This window comes from Melitaea cinxia, chromosome 23 (genome assembly GCF_905220565.1).
Source record: "Melitaea cinxia chromosome 23, ilMelCinx1.1, whole genome shotgun sequence".
NCBI classification, from domain to species: domain Eukaryota; kingdom Metazoa; phylum Arthropoda; class Insecta; order Lepidoptera; family Nymphalidae; genus Melitaea; species Melitaea cinxia.
Genome location: NC_059416.1, coordinates 4,259,652 through 4,273,698, shown reverse-complemented (window position 1 = coordinate 4,273,698; position 14,047 = coordinate 4,259,652). Strand labels below are relative to the sequence as shown.

At 33.1% G+C, this 14,047-nt stretch overlaps 1 protein-coding gene across 1 annotated transcript in view; it reads left to right on the top strand.

The window, feature by feature from the left end:
* The window catches only part of LOC123665210 (disintegrin and metalloproteinase domain-containing protein 22), a 91,258-nt gene that overhangs the window by 63,245 nt on the left and 13,966 nt on the right, over window positions 1-14,047 (top strand). The window contains exons 2-7 of the mRNA XM_045599547.1: window positions 928-1,022; window positions 10,452-10,607; window positions 11,355-11,484; window positions 12,408-12,571; window positions 13,367-13,537; window positions 13,825-13,994. Of these exons, the coding sequence (XP_045455503.1) occupies window positions 928-1,022; window positions 10,452-10,607; window positions 11,355-11,484; window positions 12,408-12,571; window positions 13,367-13,537; window positions 13,825-13,994 (886 nt within the window). The remainder of the gene's footprint in view (window positions 1-927; window positions 1,023-10,451; window positions 10,608-11,354; window positions 11,485-12,407; window positions 12,572-13,366; window positions 13,538-13,824; window positions 13,995-14,047) is intronic.

The window sequence follows — 14,047 nt, the reverse complement described above, 5'->3', positions numbered from 1 at the left end:
GTACCGTGTAAACATTCATATGCATTTATTAAAAAGCGGTTATTGTAATATTACAAATGTTAGACATCACTATTCAGTGCGACTTTCAGAGCTCAGCGAAACGGAAATAGACTAACTTGCTTTCTTATGTCAAATAATGTAATATGTCGGATATATTCTGTGTCAATTTCTTTTGCTACACAAAACGTAATAAAATATTAGTACATTAGATTATCTATTACTATTTACATATTAGATATATAACAACAAACAGACACTCCAATTCTCTTTACCTGTATAGATTTCTAAACTTCACTGCCCAACATTAACTGTTTATTTTCTGTATGTTTGAAGCTTAAATGTTAACCATACTAATATTCTGTCAGTTACGCTTATACGCCTGATACACTGAATGGATTTTGATGAAATGCACCAACTACTAGGTATTGCGAAAAAAAACGCTTAAATGGGTTCAAATAGGTGATGAAAACTTGTATGCTACTAACTTAAAAAAAAAACGCAGACAACGTCGCGGCTACCATCTCATTCTGTAAATGACGCTGTAAATTATATTTCCTGTATTGTTTTCCAGATTATTTGTGGTATTATAATTATTGTCTTGCACATGAACACAGCGATAAGGCTTCAAATCCATTTAACTGAATGCGGTTTTGTTTTACGTCATACACGGTTGTGTGATTTTAAGGTGCAGTTTATTCCTTAGCTTGATATTTTAAATAAAAAAAAAAACATGTTTATTTTTTATCTGGATTATTATCGTATAAAATCGATGCTATACTTTTTGTTATTTTTTGAATATTTATTCCACTTTAAAAATGTACGAAAAAAGAAGGCGGCATGAAAAGGCGGTCTTATTCACTATATAATAGTGATTTTTGCAGACAGTCAGTTTTATGTTTACTAACTTATATTTTTCCATTGTTATAGGAAGTCCTGCACCAGAGTTCAATAAGCACAGCATCGTCACGCCCGTGATTCAACATGCGAGGACGAAAAGGGAGATCACGTCGACTAGGCATACGGTATATTTATTCATTTATTATCGGATTTAAGTAAGAATCATTACAAAAATATAAATAAGTATGCAAGGGTTGCACCTTATCGCTTATAGCTATCTCTTCTAGGGAAACCTTATTGTAATATTGAATAACTAACTATATTTGATTTGAGGTAGGGCATAGCAGGATACATCCTGCTCAAAATCTGGAGCAGCCCGCCAGGTTAAGAGCCTTAACATTACAGAAGCTCGCAGCTAAATAATATTGCTCTCAAGTAATGTGTTCCTATGCAGAGTAAGGTAGCCAGAGTTCTGGGGGAGTCTAAGGGGTCACCAATGTGCTTCTGGTTCTTCTGGTGTTGCAGGCTTCTATAGCTCTACGGTAATAACTAGTTACCATTAGGTGGGTCTTAAGTTTTTCCTCTTTTACTTCTTATTTAATTAAAAGATCTTTAGTTATTACAAAGTTTTTTTTTTTCGTCTACGGTACAGTACAAAAATATACGATCTACTTACCTACATTTTCTTCTTTAAGGGCTTAACGAAAGATAGGATTTAAACTTACTTAGATAAAATGAATGTTTAGGGGTTTACCGAAAATTTTATCTTCAAATTGTGTGAATATGTAGTTAAAATATTCGTACAGAATATTTTTAAGGCTGCGGGCGCTTTGGCCTTTTAATTAGACCGATATTCAATCAGTTAAAAACCTCGAGGTCAATGATACCATCTGTATTAATAATGTTATTTTAACGAGTAAGTTTCCGGCTACTGTTTCATAAGTAACTAGACCTTCAATATTATTTATTTGGTTCATTATCGAATATTCCAGAAGTAATGTTTTTGAAGGTAGATTCAAACAAACAACGTGTGTCTATACTAGGTGACTCGCTAGGTTTGTCTCGTGTTGAGGGCTTATTGGAGGATGGTTTCCTTAAGAAATGGTATAAGGCTCGTGATGTGAACGAATATGGAGGGTGAAATTGTGTGAACCAGTATCGCTGACATGTATCCAAAGACACTACCGCAAAACGTCTCTTCCAATAAATATATCTTTATATATCACGGTACGGTATCGTTCATAGGTCCGATCCACATTACAGTGCTGATCTCTGCAGTTCGTTCTCGGTCCGATCTCGACCTGGTAAAATATTGTCAAACAAGAAACAATGACTGTATTCTACTATCTCTAACAGTCAAGGTCCGATCAAATAACACTCCAGCAAGAATCCGTCCGTTGTTTCTTATTTACCGGATCGTGATCGGATCGAGAACGAACTGTGATCAGCACTGTAATGTGGATCGGGTTTTAAGGAGTAAACTTCAACCGCGTATCGGAGCTGACACACAGTTCTAAGCCTGAGTTCGAAGTCTAAGTTCGGAGTTCGGAGCTCGGAGCTAACACACAGTTCTAAGCCGTAGTCTGAGTTCGTGTAATTTCTTCAAAATGGGTAGATAACTTAATTCCTGTAATTAAGAGATGATTCATGTACATTTTTATATGTATTTTTTTTTTAAATAAATGTATGTATGTATATCCTACCAGTACGGGAAAATGAAATTTAAGAGAAGAGATGGATATTTGTTAAGAGAGTCTCTCTTTCACGCAAAAACTACTGAACTGATTGTAATGAAACTTGGTACGTAGACAGCTGGAGATTCGGAAGAACATATGCTACTTTCTATCCCGACATTTCCATGGGATAGGAAATGACACGGGTGAAACCGCGACACGTAGATAGTTTATAAAATATATAATTATGAAGACAATCAACCCATGAATATGGCCCGTGGAGGATTATTACCATAATAAATTATTATTACGAAAAAAGTACCATTAAATTAAATAAACAGTAATCGAACGAAAAGGAGAAGGAGTGTCTTTTTTATAGGTTTGACATAGTTTGTGTAATTAATTATAAGAATTCTAACATTTTAATGTTTTATCCTCGTTATTAAAAGTGTATGTTTAAAATTTGGTACAATAATCTGGAGCACTTTTTTTTAGCATAACGTCGAAAAGGTTTTTCAACTACGCTAAAAGCCTCATTTTATTCATTTCAAATTAAAAATGACAGAGCTATTAACAATATTTTTAAAATCCTTTTCTTCAAAATTGGGAAATTCTAATATTAGCAAGGTTAGATTGAACACTCATATATCAGTCGGTAGGTTAAGGATATATCGCCTTTTATATATACGTCGATAATAAAAATACATACCACGATATCATTTTACTAAATGTCGTACTTCGCAATAGTTACATACTCGTACTTACCATTTTAAAAATGGTTTATGATTATGAATCATTTCATGATTGTGTTTAAAAGTCAACTACTTTTAAACACAATATATCTACTAAAAGGTTCTTGACGTCGTACACTTACGAAATAAACTTTTCATGTTTATCATATATTTATTATCTAATATATAAAATTCTCGTGTCGCGGTGTTTGTAGTTAAACTCCTCCGAAACGGCTTGACCGATTCTCATGAAATTTTGTGTGCCTATTGGGTAGATCTGAGAATCGAACAACATCTATTTTTCATCCCCCTAAATGTTAAGGGTAGTCCACCCATTTTTTTTTTTAATTTTTAGATAAATTATTTATTTTTTATTTTATTACGATTTGCCGTTGAAAAATACATATAATCTTAAATTTTCAACCTTCTACTACCAACCCCTATTTTTAAATAGCGTTTAGCGGCAAGACAACGTTTGACGAGTCAGTTAGTAATATAATAAAAACGAAGAATTAATATTATATTTACACAAAAAGCACCTATTCGATTAATCTTTCTGACCTATCTTTATTTAAATGTTTCAGCTAGCTAAAAAACAACAACACATATTATTTATATCGTTATTTACAAGTACAACAGCTTAACGGAAAAACCGGGACAAATAATATGCATTATATCGGTTTTCCCTATTAAGAATTGTGGTTATATATTGAGTGAAATTATTTCGGTTTATCCATAGAATTTATAAAACCGCAAATTATTTTCCTCATATTTTCTGTACATTCCACGTTCTTTAACCTTAGTAGGTGCTAACAATTAAACTGCGTCACGCATGGTTCCAATACGTCTTTACCATTACTTTAAATTTGGGATACAATTAGGCACATCAGAAAACATAAACGCCTCACAACTTTATTAGTCTTTTCCCTAGAATGAAAAATGTTATTTTAAGTGCGAACTCGACTCGTCTCTCTCTGGGGTCCACAATGCTATGCAAATACAAACCCCTAGATCGCGATAAAGGTAAGGAGGAGCGAGGATGCAACCCGCGATTGGTAACAGTCAACTGCTATGACCACTTTGTCGACCGTTATTTATGATAATATCAGTTTTTTTTTTATACCAACCTCATCCTGACAGAAGCGAACCCAAAAGAAACAATAGCTAATTTAGATGCAGTTGTTCGAGTATGATGAGCGTACGCTATATGTTGTGGTCATGTCATAAAACTGGTCACATTATGAAATGACTGAGTATTTTATGAAATGGTCGCATTTCACTGTCCATTGGTTACATCGTGATGTGCCTTGGCCAGATCAATGATACGAAATCGTTTGTCGATATGGTCAGCTGTGCGTTTGGGCGCTTTCTTCGTGAATTGGTCAATATTATTTAAAATGTTTTTATATATATTTTTCTTTTTGACCTTTATTTAATAACTTTTTATAATATCTCTAAATCAGTATAGGATTCATGTAATAGAAATATCACCGACACATAATGAAACACTTAACACTCTTTTCCAGACGGTCGGTTGTAAACTGCATTCAAACGTCAAATACGCCGTGTATCACAGAGTAAGCAGTGCTTATATACCCACTTATATGGCATGAGCGCCATTGACCTTGTTTTATGTATACCTTAACATATAGTGTGTACCTATTATCTCTCTCTCGTCTCGTGTTTATACCTATTAATAAATAAGTACATATCAAATAAGTTTTGTTTGAAAAATTAACAAAACGTGCATAAACGTTCATTTATACCTAATGTAAAAAAATATGAAGTTATATATAAAATTATGAACAATAATTTTGAACTATACCTAACTTTAGTATATATTTGAATATTAAATAGCGAGGTAGGGGTCCGGAAACAAACACCACAAAAATACAAACGGCCAATCCACGACAACATTTGTAGCTTATATAAATGTTTTATCATGACCGGGGAATAAAACTGCAATCGCTGGCATACAACCAGTATTGCGACCACTGCGCAAACTCTCACAAAAATAACTTTTAAAATATAATTGATTAATAATACATGAAAATTTTTACTAGAAAATGTTTTTATACCAGTAGGATAGGTTACGGTTTTAAACATTTCCTGCTGTGTAACAGTTTTAAGACTGAACATGATTTAAAAATTGAATAAGTTTCTTTTACGGAAAGGATAAAAATGTTATTTTGTTCACGACATGTTTTGCTGTTCCTAATTGTATAATACAGGGTGTTCGAGTCATAACTGCGTTACTTCAAATGGGGAGTTCTGTAGGTGTAATATATCACGTCTCGCATTAGCACTCTGTATATGCATAAGATCGCCTATCGGTCTGTACTCACAGCTACTACAATAGGGACACTATCCCGCAACAAATAAATAAACGAGACGCAACCCAAAAAATGACAAAGCATAGGATTTAATAAAAGAAAGCAGAAAAAACCGAATACAATGGGTGCTTCATTTAAAACCAGTCCTTTAAAGGAACAATGAATTTTACGAAAGCTTATGTAAAGCTTTATTATCTGTTAAGTCGAATTCACGCACGTTTTCGAAATAAGGAAAATGGATCATATTTTGTATTGCGTTGCCATAGTTCTATAATTTTTAGGTTCCGTAGTCATAATGCAGCAAGATACTCGTATTCATTTATTAAATTGTTATGAGTATATAAAATTTTCGGACCAGTAATAGATACTTTGAATATTCACTAACTCTGGCTACATCAAGTAATCTTAAGTATAAAATTCTCGTGTCACAATGTTAGTTAACATACTCCTCCGAAACGGCTGGATCTATTTTTATGAAATTTTGTGTGCATATCGGGTAGGTCTGCATTTTTCATACCCCTTAGTTATAAGAGGGGCATTAAGGGGGTTAATAACATATCTATATGGCAAAACGACTTCTACAGGGTCAGCTGGTAAAAATATAAAAATAAGTTTTAAATTATTTAGAACCATAAGGCAACTCAGTTAATAAATGTATTAATTAATATTAATATTATTTTTTTGCAATCGTAATTTTATCGTGACTTGATCCTTATTCTGTTTTTCTTTTCTTATTTTAATTGTAAATATTATTACGTAAACAAGAACAAAAGAGTGTATTATGGGGTCATTATTAGTTATCTGAAATAAAGAAACTATTATTATTATTGTTATAAATAATTTTAAAGTCGATGTCAAAATAATAATAATGTAAAAACTTTTGTAAATAATTGTGTTTGCTCGCAAACGAAAAAAAACCGACTTCAATTACACCGACGAGTAATACAACGTAGATCGACGAAAAAATAGTCAAGTAACTACGCGTTATTAAAGATTACTCAAAAAGTAGTTATCAGATCTCGATGAAATTTATATGTGACCACATCATAAACATCAGCTTTCGATTAAATTAAAAATTATCAAAATCGGTACACCCAGTAAAAAGTTATTACGGATTTTCGAGAGTTTCCCTCGATTTCTCTGGGATCCCATCATCAGATCCTGGTTTCCTTATCATGGTACTAAACTAGAGTTATCTCCTTTCCAACAAAAAAAGAATTATCAAAATCGGTACATCCAGTAGAAAGTTATGCGGTATAATACAACGTAGGTCGACGAAAAAAGCGTCAAGTAAAAACGCATTATTAGATATAACTCGAAAAGTAGTTGTTAGATCTCAAACAAATTTAAATGGGACCAATTGACACACACCACCTTTCGATTAAAAATTTTTTGTCGAAATCGGTCCACACGGTCAAAAGTTCTGATGTAACACACATAAAAAAAAAATACAGTCGAATTGAGAACCTCCTCCTTTTTTGGAAGTCGGTTAAAAAACTGTACGATGGCACGGCTTTCAATAGCGCCTTTTGGCATTTTTTTTTGACGCTGATAATATCGTCAACGTCACGTAGAAAGAAGAAGACACGTAGGAGGTTGGTATGTCACTGTTACATTTATTATAACACGCTTGAACAAGTAATCTATCAACATGTCTAAACGATCATTATAAATTTATTGATCAACTACAAATCTCACATTATGTCATTGTTATAGTAAGTAGTATAGAAAGTATGGTAAATATATATATATATATATATATATATATATATATATATACACGACGAACACCATGATAATTGAAAAATTGCAATGTGCTCTTAAATCTATTTATTAAAAACATTGAGGACTAAATTCCAGTAGTGTATTTTACACAAATCAATTTGTTCAGCTGTTACTAATCAACAATGCAGCATCAGTAACCTTTGCCAGGTTTCCAAAAATGGTTCGATAAACAAGTCGTCTGGGCGAGCGCATCTAAGAACATATCCGGCTACATTCCAATCACTCATGAAGGCGTCCTAGCTTGATACTATTTCTTGATACCTTACATAATATAAAGCTACAAATAAGGACTTGGGTCCAAGGTGTTTGACCTTTGGTCCAGGGAACTTTGTCCGTCAAACACTGGATAAAATAACATTGTTTGTTTTCAAACAAAAAACAAACCGACTTCAAATTACATTGACAAGTAAAGTACAACAAACATTAGAGATAACTCAATAACTTCAAAACTCGTTGAAACTTAAATAGGACCACTCAACAAGCACCAGCTTTCGAATAAGAAAAGATCCATCAAAATCGATACACCCAGTAAACATTTATGAGGTATACATACATATAAAAAGTGTAATCTAATATGTGAATATCCTTATTTTTTGAAAGCGGTGAAAATAGGTAAGTTTGACTTAGGTACTCCTACAGTGTGATTTACGTAAAGAGTCAATAATTATATTTTAATTTTCAATGTTTATTTACTTGTTCTGTCAGAATCTCACAAAGAACTCTGAGCACTAAAACACGTTAGAGACCCTGGGCTAAATAGAATAATGGGGAACTCACTACCGTCTAATACAGTCAGTGATCATAATTTGATTTTTGCGTACATTATTAAGTTGTCAAAATTGGTTATCTGTTCCGGAGTGCCAGAAATTAGGGGCCTCATTAAAAGCGAGGTCCTAACTAAGTGGTTAAGGCAAGTGCCCCCAGCTGCTGCATAAGAGAGGCCAGCTTCCATCTTTGTTGGATTTTGCTTGTACTGTATAGAAAGGGTAAAAGTATAAGATTGGTAATCTATTAGGCTTTGTGTATTAACCCCTTTTTGTAGTATTCGGGTGACGAGAGAAAAAAATGAATAACACTAACAATGTTACTTTTATATCTATCTACTCAACAAGACATTGTCATTTTTTTTGCGTAGCTGGGAACTAGATTAATGTTTGAATACTTTTGTTTAAATATTTTACTTAAGTAGAAACTAAAACTAAAAACACCATTTCATATTTTCCGCTTTTAAAAAATGAATAAAACTCAAGAAAATGTCAAAAAAAATCATTTTTTTATACCACTAGATCGGCAAACAAGCGTTCGACTAACCTGATGGTAAACGATTACCGTAGCTTATAGAGTGGCTGCAAAACTTGAAGCATTGCAAGCGCGTTGCCGATTCTATCCCCAAACCAGTCGATAGATCTGGATAGTTTGATAGCTCCCGATAGCTTATTTAGCAGTGATTCGCAGTTAAAATCATTCCAATGTGCAATGAAACGATGCTGTAAGTGAATATATTAGAGAGATTTGATTGAAAAGTCTTAAGCGGTAACATATAGTCAATGGGAAACTAGAAGAGAGGCAATTGATATAATTACAAGGTTTGCCGACGCAATGCACTAACGTTGTTGTTATTACGTGAGTAATTACAGTCGACGGTACTAATAAAACAGTTTCCTATTTCTTGCAATTGTGTTGAACGAATCGACTTCAACATTGTCTATAAATGCACACATTAGACCAACGTTACACTGCGTTTAAACTATCTTTCTAGATTATTATAATAGTAGTATTGAAACATTTACTTTTTTAAAACTTACTATTTTTAAATGAATAAATTATTTCTTTCTTTAGTTCTAACAAAATAGAAAAGTTAAAGTAAATAAAAAAGTACAAAAAGTGGATCGCGAACTTAATTTATTAATTAACGATTACAATTTTTATTTTACATTACGTTCACATCTGTTGAGAGCGTCCTAAAATGGGTCTCACTGAGTATGTTACCCCAACTTTAGTGCAGCAACTATTAGATGCGGCGCTGGTTTGCAGTCCCCTTTTTAATTCACTTATGACATGAATTCATTATAATTAATAGTTATGCATTTTTGGCCATTGTGATGTAATAAGAGTTTCGGGATTATAAGTACTTTACACCTTTTTGATTTAGCACTTTGTTATGTATACAAAAATAAATATATACACTCAATTATATGCCATTTAATTGCAACTATAAAGTATACTTATTTGTAGTAGATATTTGCTATCAACGCTTCCGAAAAGGAACGATTGCAAATAAATCCTCAATGTTAATAATCCGAATATTCTAGTCTACGTACTAATTTTCAATAGCTACTCGTAATGCCCCTTGGCATAATTTTCACTGTTTCTGTTTTCTGCTCCGTGATTTTTGGGGTCGATTCTCGCCCAGAGTCTGGATGTAACATATATTTATATATATGTACTACCTGATCCGGCAAACGTCTTACCACTAAACACTATTAAATAATAGGGGTTAGTGGTAGAAGAGTGATAATTGGGGTGTTTTTCAATGCCGAATCAGAATAAAATAAAAATATAATTTTTTTTTCAAAAAAACAAAAAATTATTATTATTTATAGGGAGGGGGGTCACCCTTATCATTTAAAAGCATGCAAAATATATATTGGCCGATTCTCAGACCTACCCGATATGCACACAAAATTTCATAAAAATCGGTCTAGCCGTTTCGGAGGAGTATGGTAACTAACATTGTGACACGAGAATTTTATATATAAAACCATTTTTTATGTACATCCAAAAAATATGTATATACATATTAGCTAGATATTATTAGCCGTCTGTTACCTAAAACATGCACTAAGTTGCCTACCTTAGGAACAGACGACCACATGCGCTTCCTTAACGAATTTAAAAACTAGCCGCACCTCACTATTCGCCCGCGTAATTTCCGATCCTGTGGGAATATCGGGATAAAAATTAGCCATGTTTTATTTTGAATCTCCATTTATCATTTACGTACCAAGTTTCATTACAATCAGTTCAGTAGCTGTTACTTGAAAGAGTAACAAACGTACATTCACCTTACCTCAACAACTTTTTCATTACAGGAAGGTCTGCACCAAGCGGAGGTGACGATGACCATAAAAATAAACGGTGAAGACCATATTCTTGATCTTCGGCTCAACAAAGATCTGGTGGCAGGCGACCACGTCGTCAGCTACCAGAAAGATGGAGAGACGGTGCTACATAAACCTAATATAGAAGTAAGTTGACAATTCCATAGTAAAGTAGTGAGTAGTTATGAGATTAAAAATCGTAATGCAGTAATCTTTTATTATATACTAAAACTAAAATATATAATAATAAATAAATATAATAATATATAATATAATATAATAATAATAAATACTAAAACTCAGTTAGAAAATGCTTGTTTAATGCTAATAGTCCCGCAGCCGCCAAATATTTCTTTAATGATTAATAAGAGGCAGTGTGCAGCTTTGTAAGTTCAGTTCGACGAGATTAGTAATAATAAATATTAATATTTTATTAGGTAGCTAAATAGCACATAGCTAAACGCTATCTTTTTTCTTTTCGAATATTCTCGATTCGGGTAGGTATTGTAGTGCATAGGTTTAAAAATCTGCTAAGCGTAGAACTAGGAAAACGTACAACTGAGTTTGTACTATGTATCCATTTCATTATACAAATATTTTTACTAAGCTGCTTATAAAAAATCAGCTGGTGATTAATTATTTATCTGTCCCATAATTGCACTGAAAAAAAAATATTCGGCGCCTGCTGGACTTTAAGTGTTCAAAGTATAATATATAGTTCATTAGTGGAGAACTAATACCAATATATATATATATATATATATATATATATATATATATATATATATATAATTTTTTTTCAAAGACCGAGTAATTATCGTCTCTGCTCATTAACACATTTGATAATTTGCAAAGAGAAGAAACAATATAAGACTTACAATGGTTCTATTCCAGGAGCTTGACATTTGTCAGTATTCTGGCAAAGTAAGAGGGAAGAAAGAATCTTGGGTAGCGGTTTCTACGTGTAACGGTGTTAGGGGTATTATACACGATGGAAAACAAATGAGATATATCGAACCACAAGGTAAATTACGTCTTATTATAATACAATGTACGATACAAGTTGTAAGCAAATCTTACTGCAATATTTTTCTCATTATCACATTTAGGAAAAATAAAAAACACACACACATGAGAAGATAATACAGATAATAATTACAAAAACAACAGGGTTTCATACGTCATATTTGTGAAAGTGTTTTTTACGCCACAAAGGTAACAAACAAGCGTGTTTGTCACGTGGCGGTAAGCGGTAACTGTAGCCTGGGGAAGCCGTTTCTTCCTACTACCCTCGCCAGGAGGCGTGGACTTGCTCTACAGGAATACAACACTACTTAATAACAGTTTATTTAATTGCTATTTTCTGTAAGGTCGAGGTGTTTCTCAGGTCAAGCTGTACCCCAGATTTGAGCAGAATATCTCCTGCTTTGGCCCTACATTAATTAAACATATCTATTATTTATTTAAAAAATCACAATTGGTCACCAACCCGCCTGCTCAGCGTGGTGACTATGGGCAAAACACATGAGTTCACGCCATTTTTGGCGTGAACTTGTGGAGGCCTATGTCCAGTAGTGGACTGCGAAAGGCTGCTGTGATGATGTGATTTATTTATTTATTAATACTTTATTGCATAATACATTAAAGAATTGTACAAAAGGCGGGCTTGCTGAAAGCATTCTCTACCAGCCAACCTTAGGACGTACAAGAAAGAGCAGAGGTTTGTAGGTGTGCAAAATCGGGTATTAGTAAAATTCAGATAAAGAAGAAGAAAGAAAGGGAGGAAATATAAAGTAAAGTTATTGGCTTAGTATATACATGAGCAAATAAATAATGTTTGTATAAATATGTGATGATTTAAAAAATTAGATTACTCTACTTCCTGATGTGTTCTACCTCATTAAAGTAACAAAAATGTATATGAAATGTTAACTAAATATTTTTCAGGAAACAAAATAGATGAAAAGCACTACGTCTACGACCACTCTGATCTCAACACTGACTTCCACTGCGGTTACAGCGGCGGCGTCACCAACAATACAGATTACGATCGTGATCTCATGAAGGAATATCAAAACGAGAAAAGTAGAAAAAATAGTAGGGTTAGTCGAGTAAGTACTTTGGCATTACTTGTTTTTTTTTTTGGTGCAATTTTTAGATTGTTCAAACTTCTAGTTTCATTCATTCCATTTTCATTCATTTCATTTCATTTCGATTGATCCAGTAGTGTGAGATTATCCCTGAGATTAGCACGTTCAACCAAATATGTTTAGGTAATGTTATTGCGTTTCTCTATTTTTACTTTTAAATGTCTAGAATTTTTTTTGTGAAATAAAAACACGAGTGTGCTTTAGACCACACGACTGAAGTAAAACTTACGAAACGTTATTTTTCCTCATTCTATCTTCACTAACTTATATCTATCTCCCTCTCAACTTCCGTTCGCTTCGCCCGATCACACCTTTCGTAACGCTCTCGTCACGCATTCACCGGCTTACTCACCAAGTCAAGCGTGTGTCAAGAAGTTTTACTTGAAAAATGTTTATACAATTCGAAACGAATGCAATCAATTGCATGTGAATAATACATACCTACCACAAGTCGTTAGTTATACACGCTGGGTGATGGGCCTATAGGAACTATTTTCCACTTCCTAGCATAAAAGTATTTTATTACAATTTTGGGACATCTTCCGTTATTTATATTAGTATATGGAAATACTTTGGATTCTCCGGGACTTACCGCGGTTAATATTTTAAAACTGTTATATCGGCGTCGTACGCCGTAACCCGTAGAATCTGAAGTGTTCATAGTTACCGAGAAAGTTTAGAAACTTATATATGTAAATAATTCTTCCTTAACCGATTGTTTTAATGTAAAATTAATGTATTATATTACATTTGCAGTATAAACGCAGCGCTGACGATACAGAACTGCGGGGACCTTTCAACGCGAACAAGTTATCTCGATACGTAGAACTGGTCCTAGTGGCTGATAACAGGGAATATAGGGAAAACGGCGAGAGCATCACCACCATACATCGAAGTATGAAGGACGTCGCTAACATTATTAATTCGGTGAGTATATTATCTTTCGCATTTAAAAATTAGTTATAATAGAGCGTTATTATATAGAGCGTATTGGACGTTGAATCATTATTATGTTATATGATTTGTAATTTTATTTACGTTTTACCTATGTATATCTATTTAAATGTTATTTAGAGTTCACTCGATGAATAAAAATTTACACCAATTTTTCATACATTTTCTCTCCGTTCTTGTTTAATGTTGAAATAATTAGTATTGGAATATATGTATATTTGTTTTTATTTTCTTGGTCTCATATATTTTTTATTTTATAGGTATACGCCCCCTTAAATATATTTATAGCACTTGTCGGCGTTGTTATATGGACCGAGAGAGATGAAATTGTATTAGAAGAAGACGGGGACAAAACGCTAACACACTTTTTGCATTACAGAAGAAATAGACTGCTACAAATCATACCTAATGACAACGCGCATTTGTTGACGTGAGTTAAAAATAAATATCCATATTATCTTTTAATATATAAGCTTTTAATAT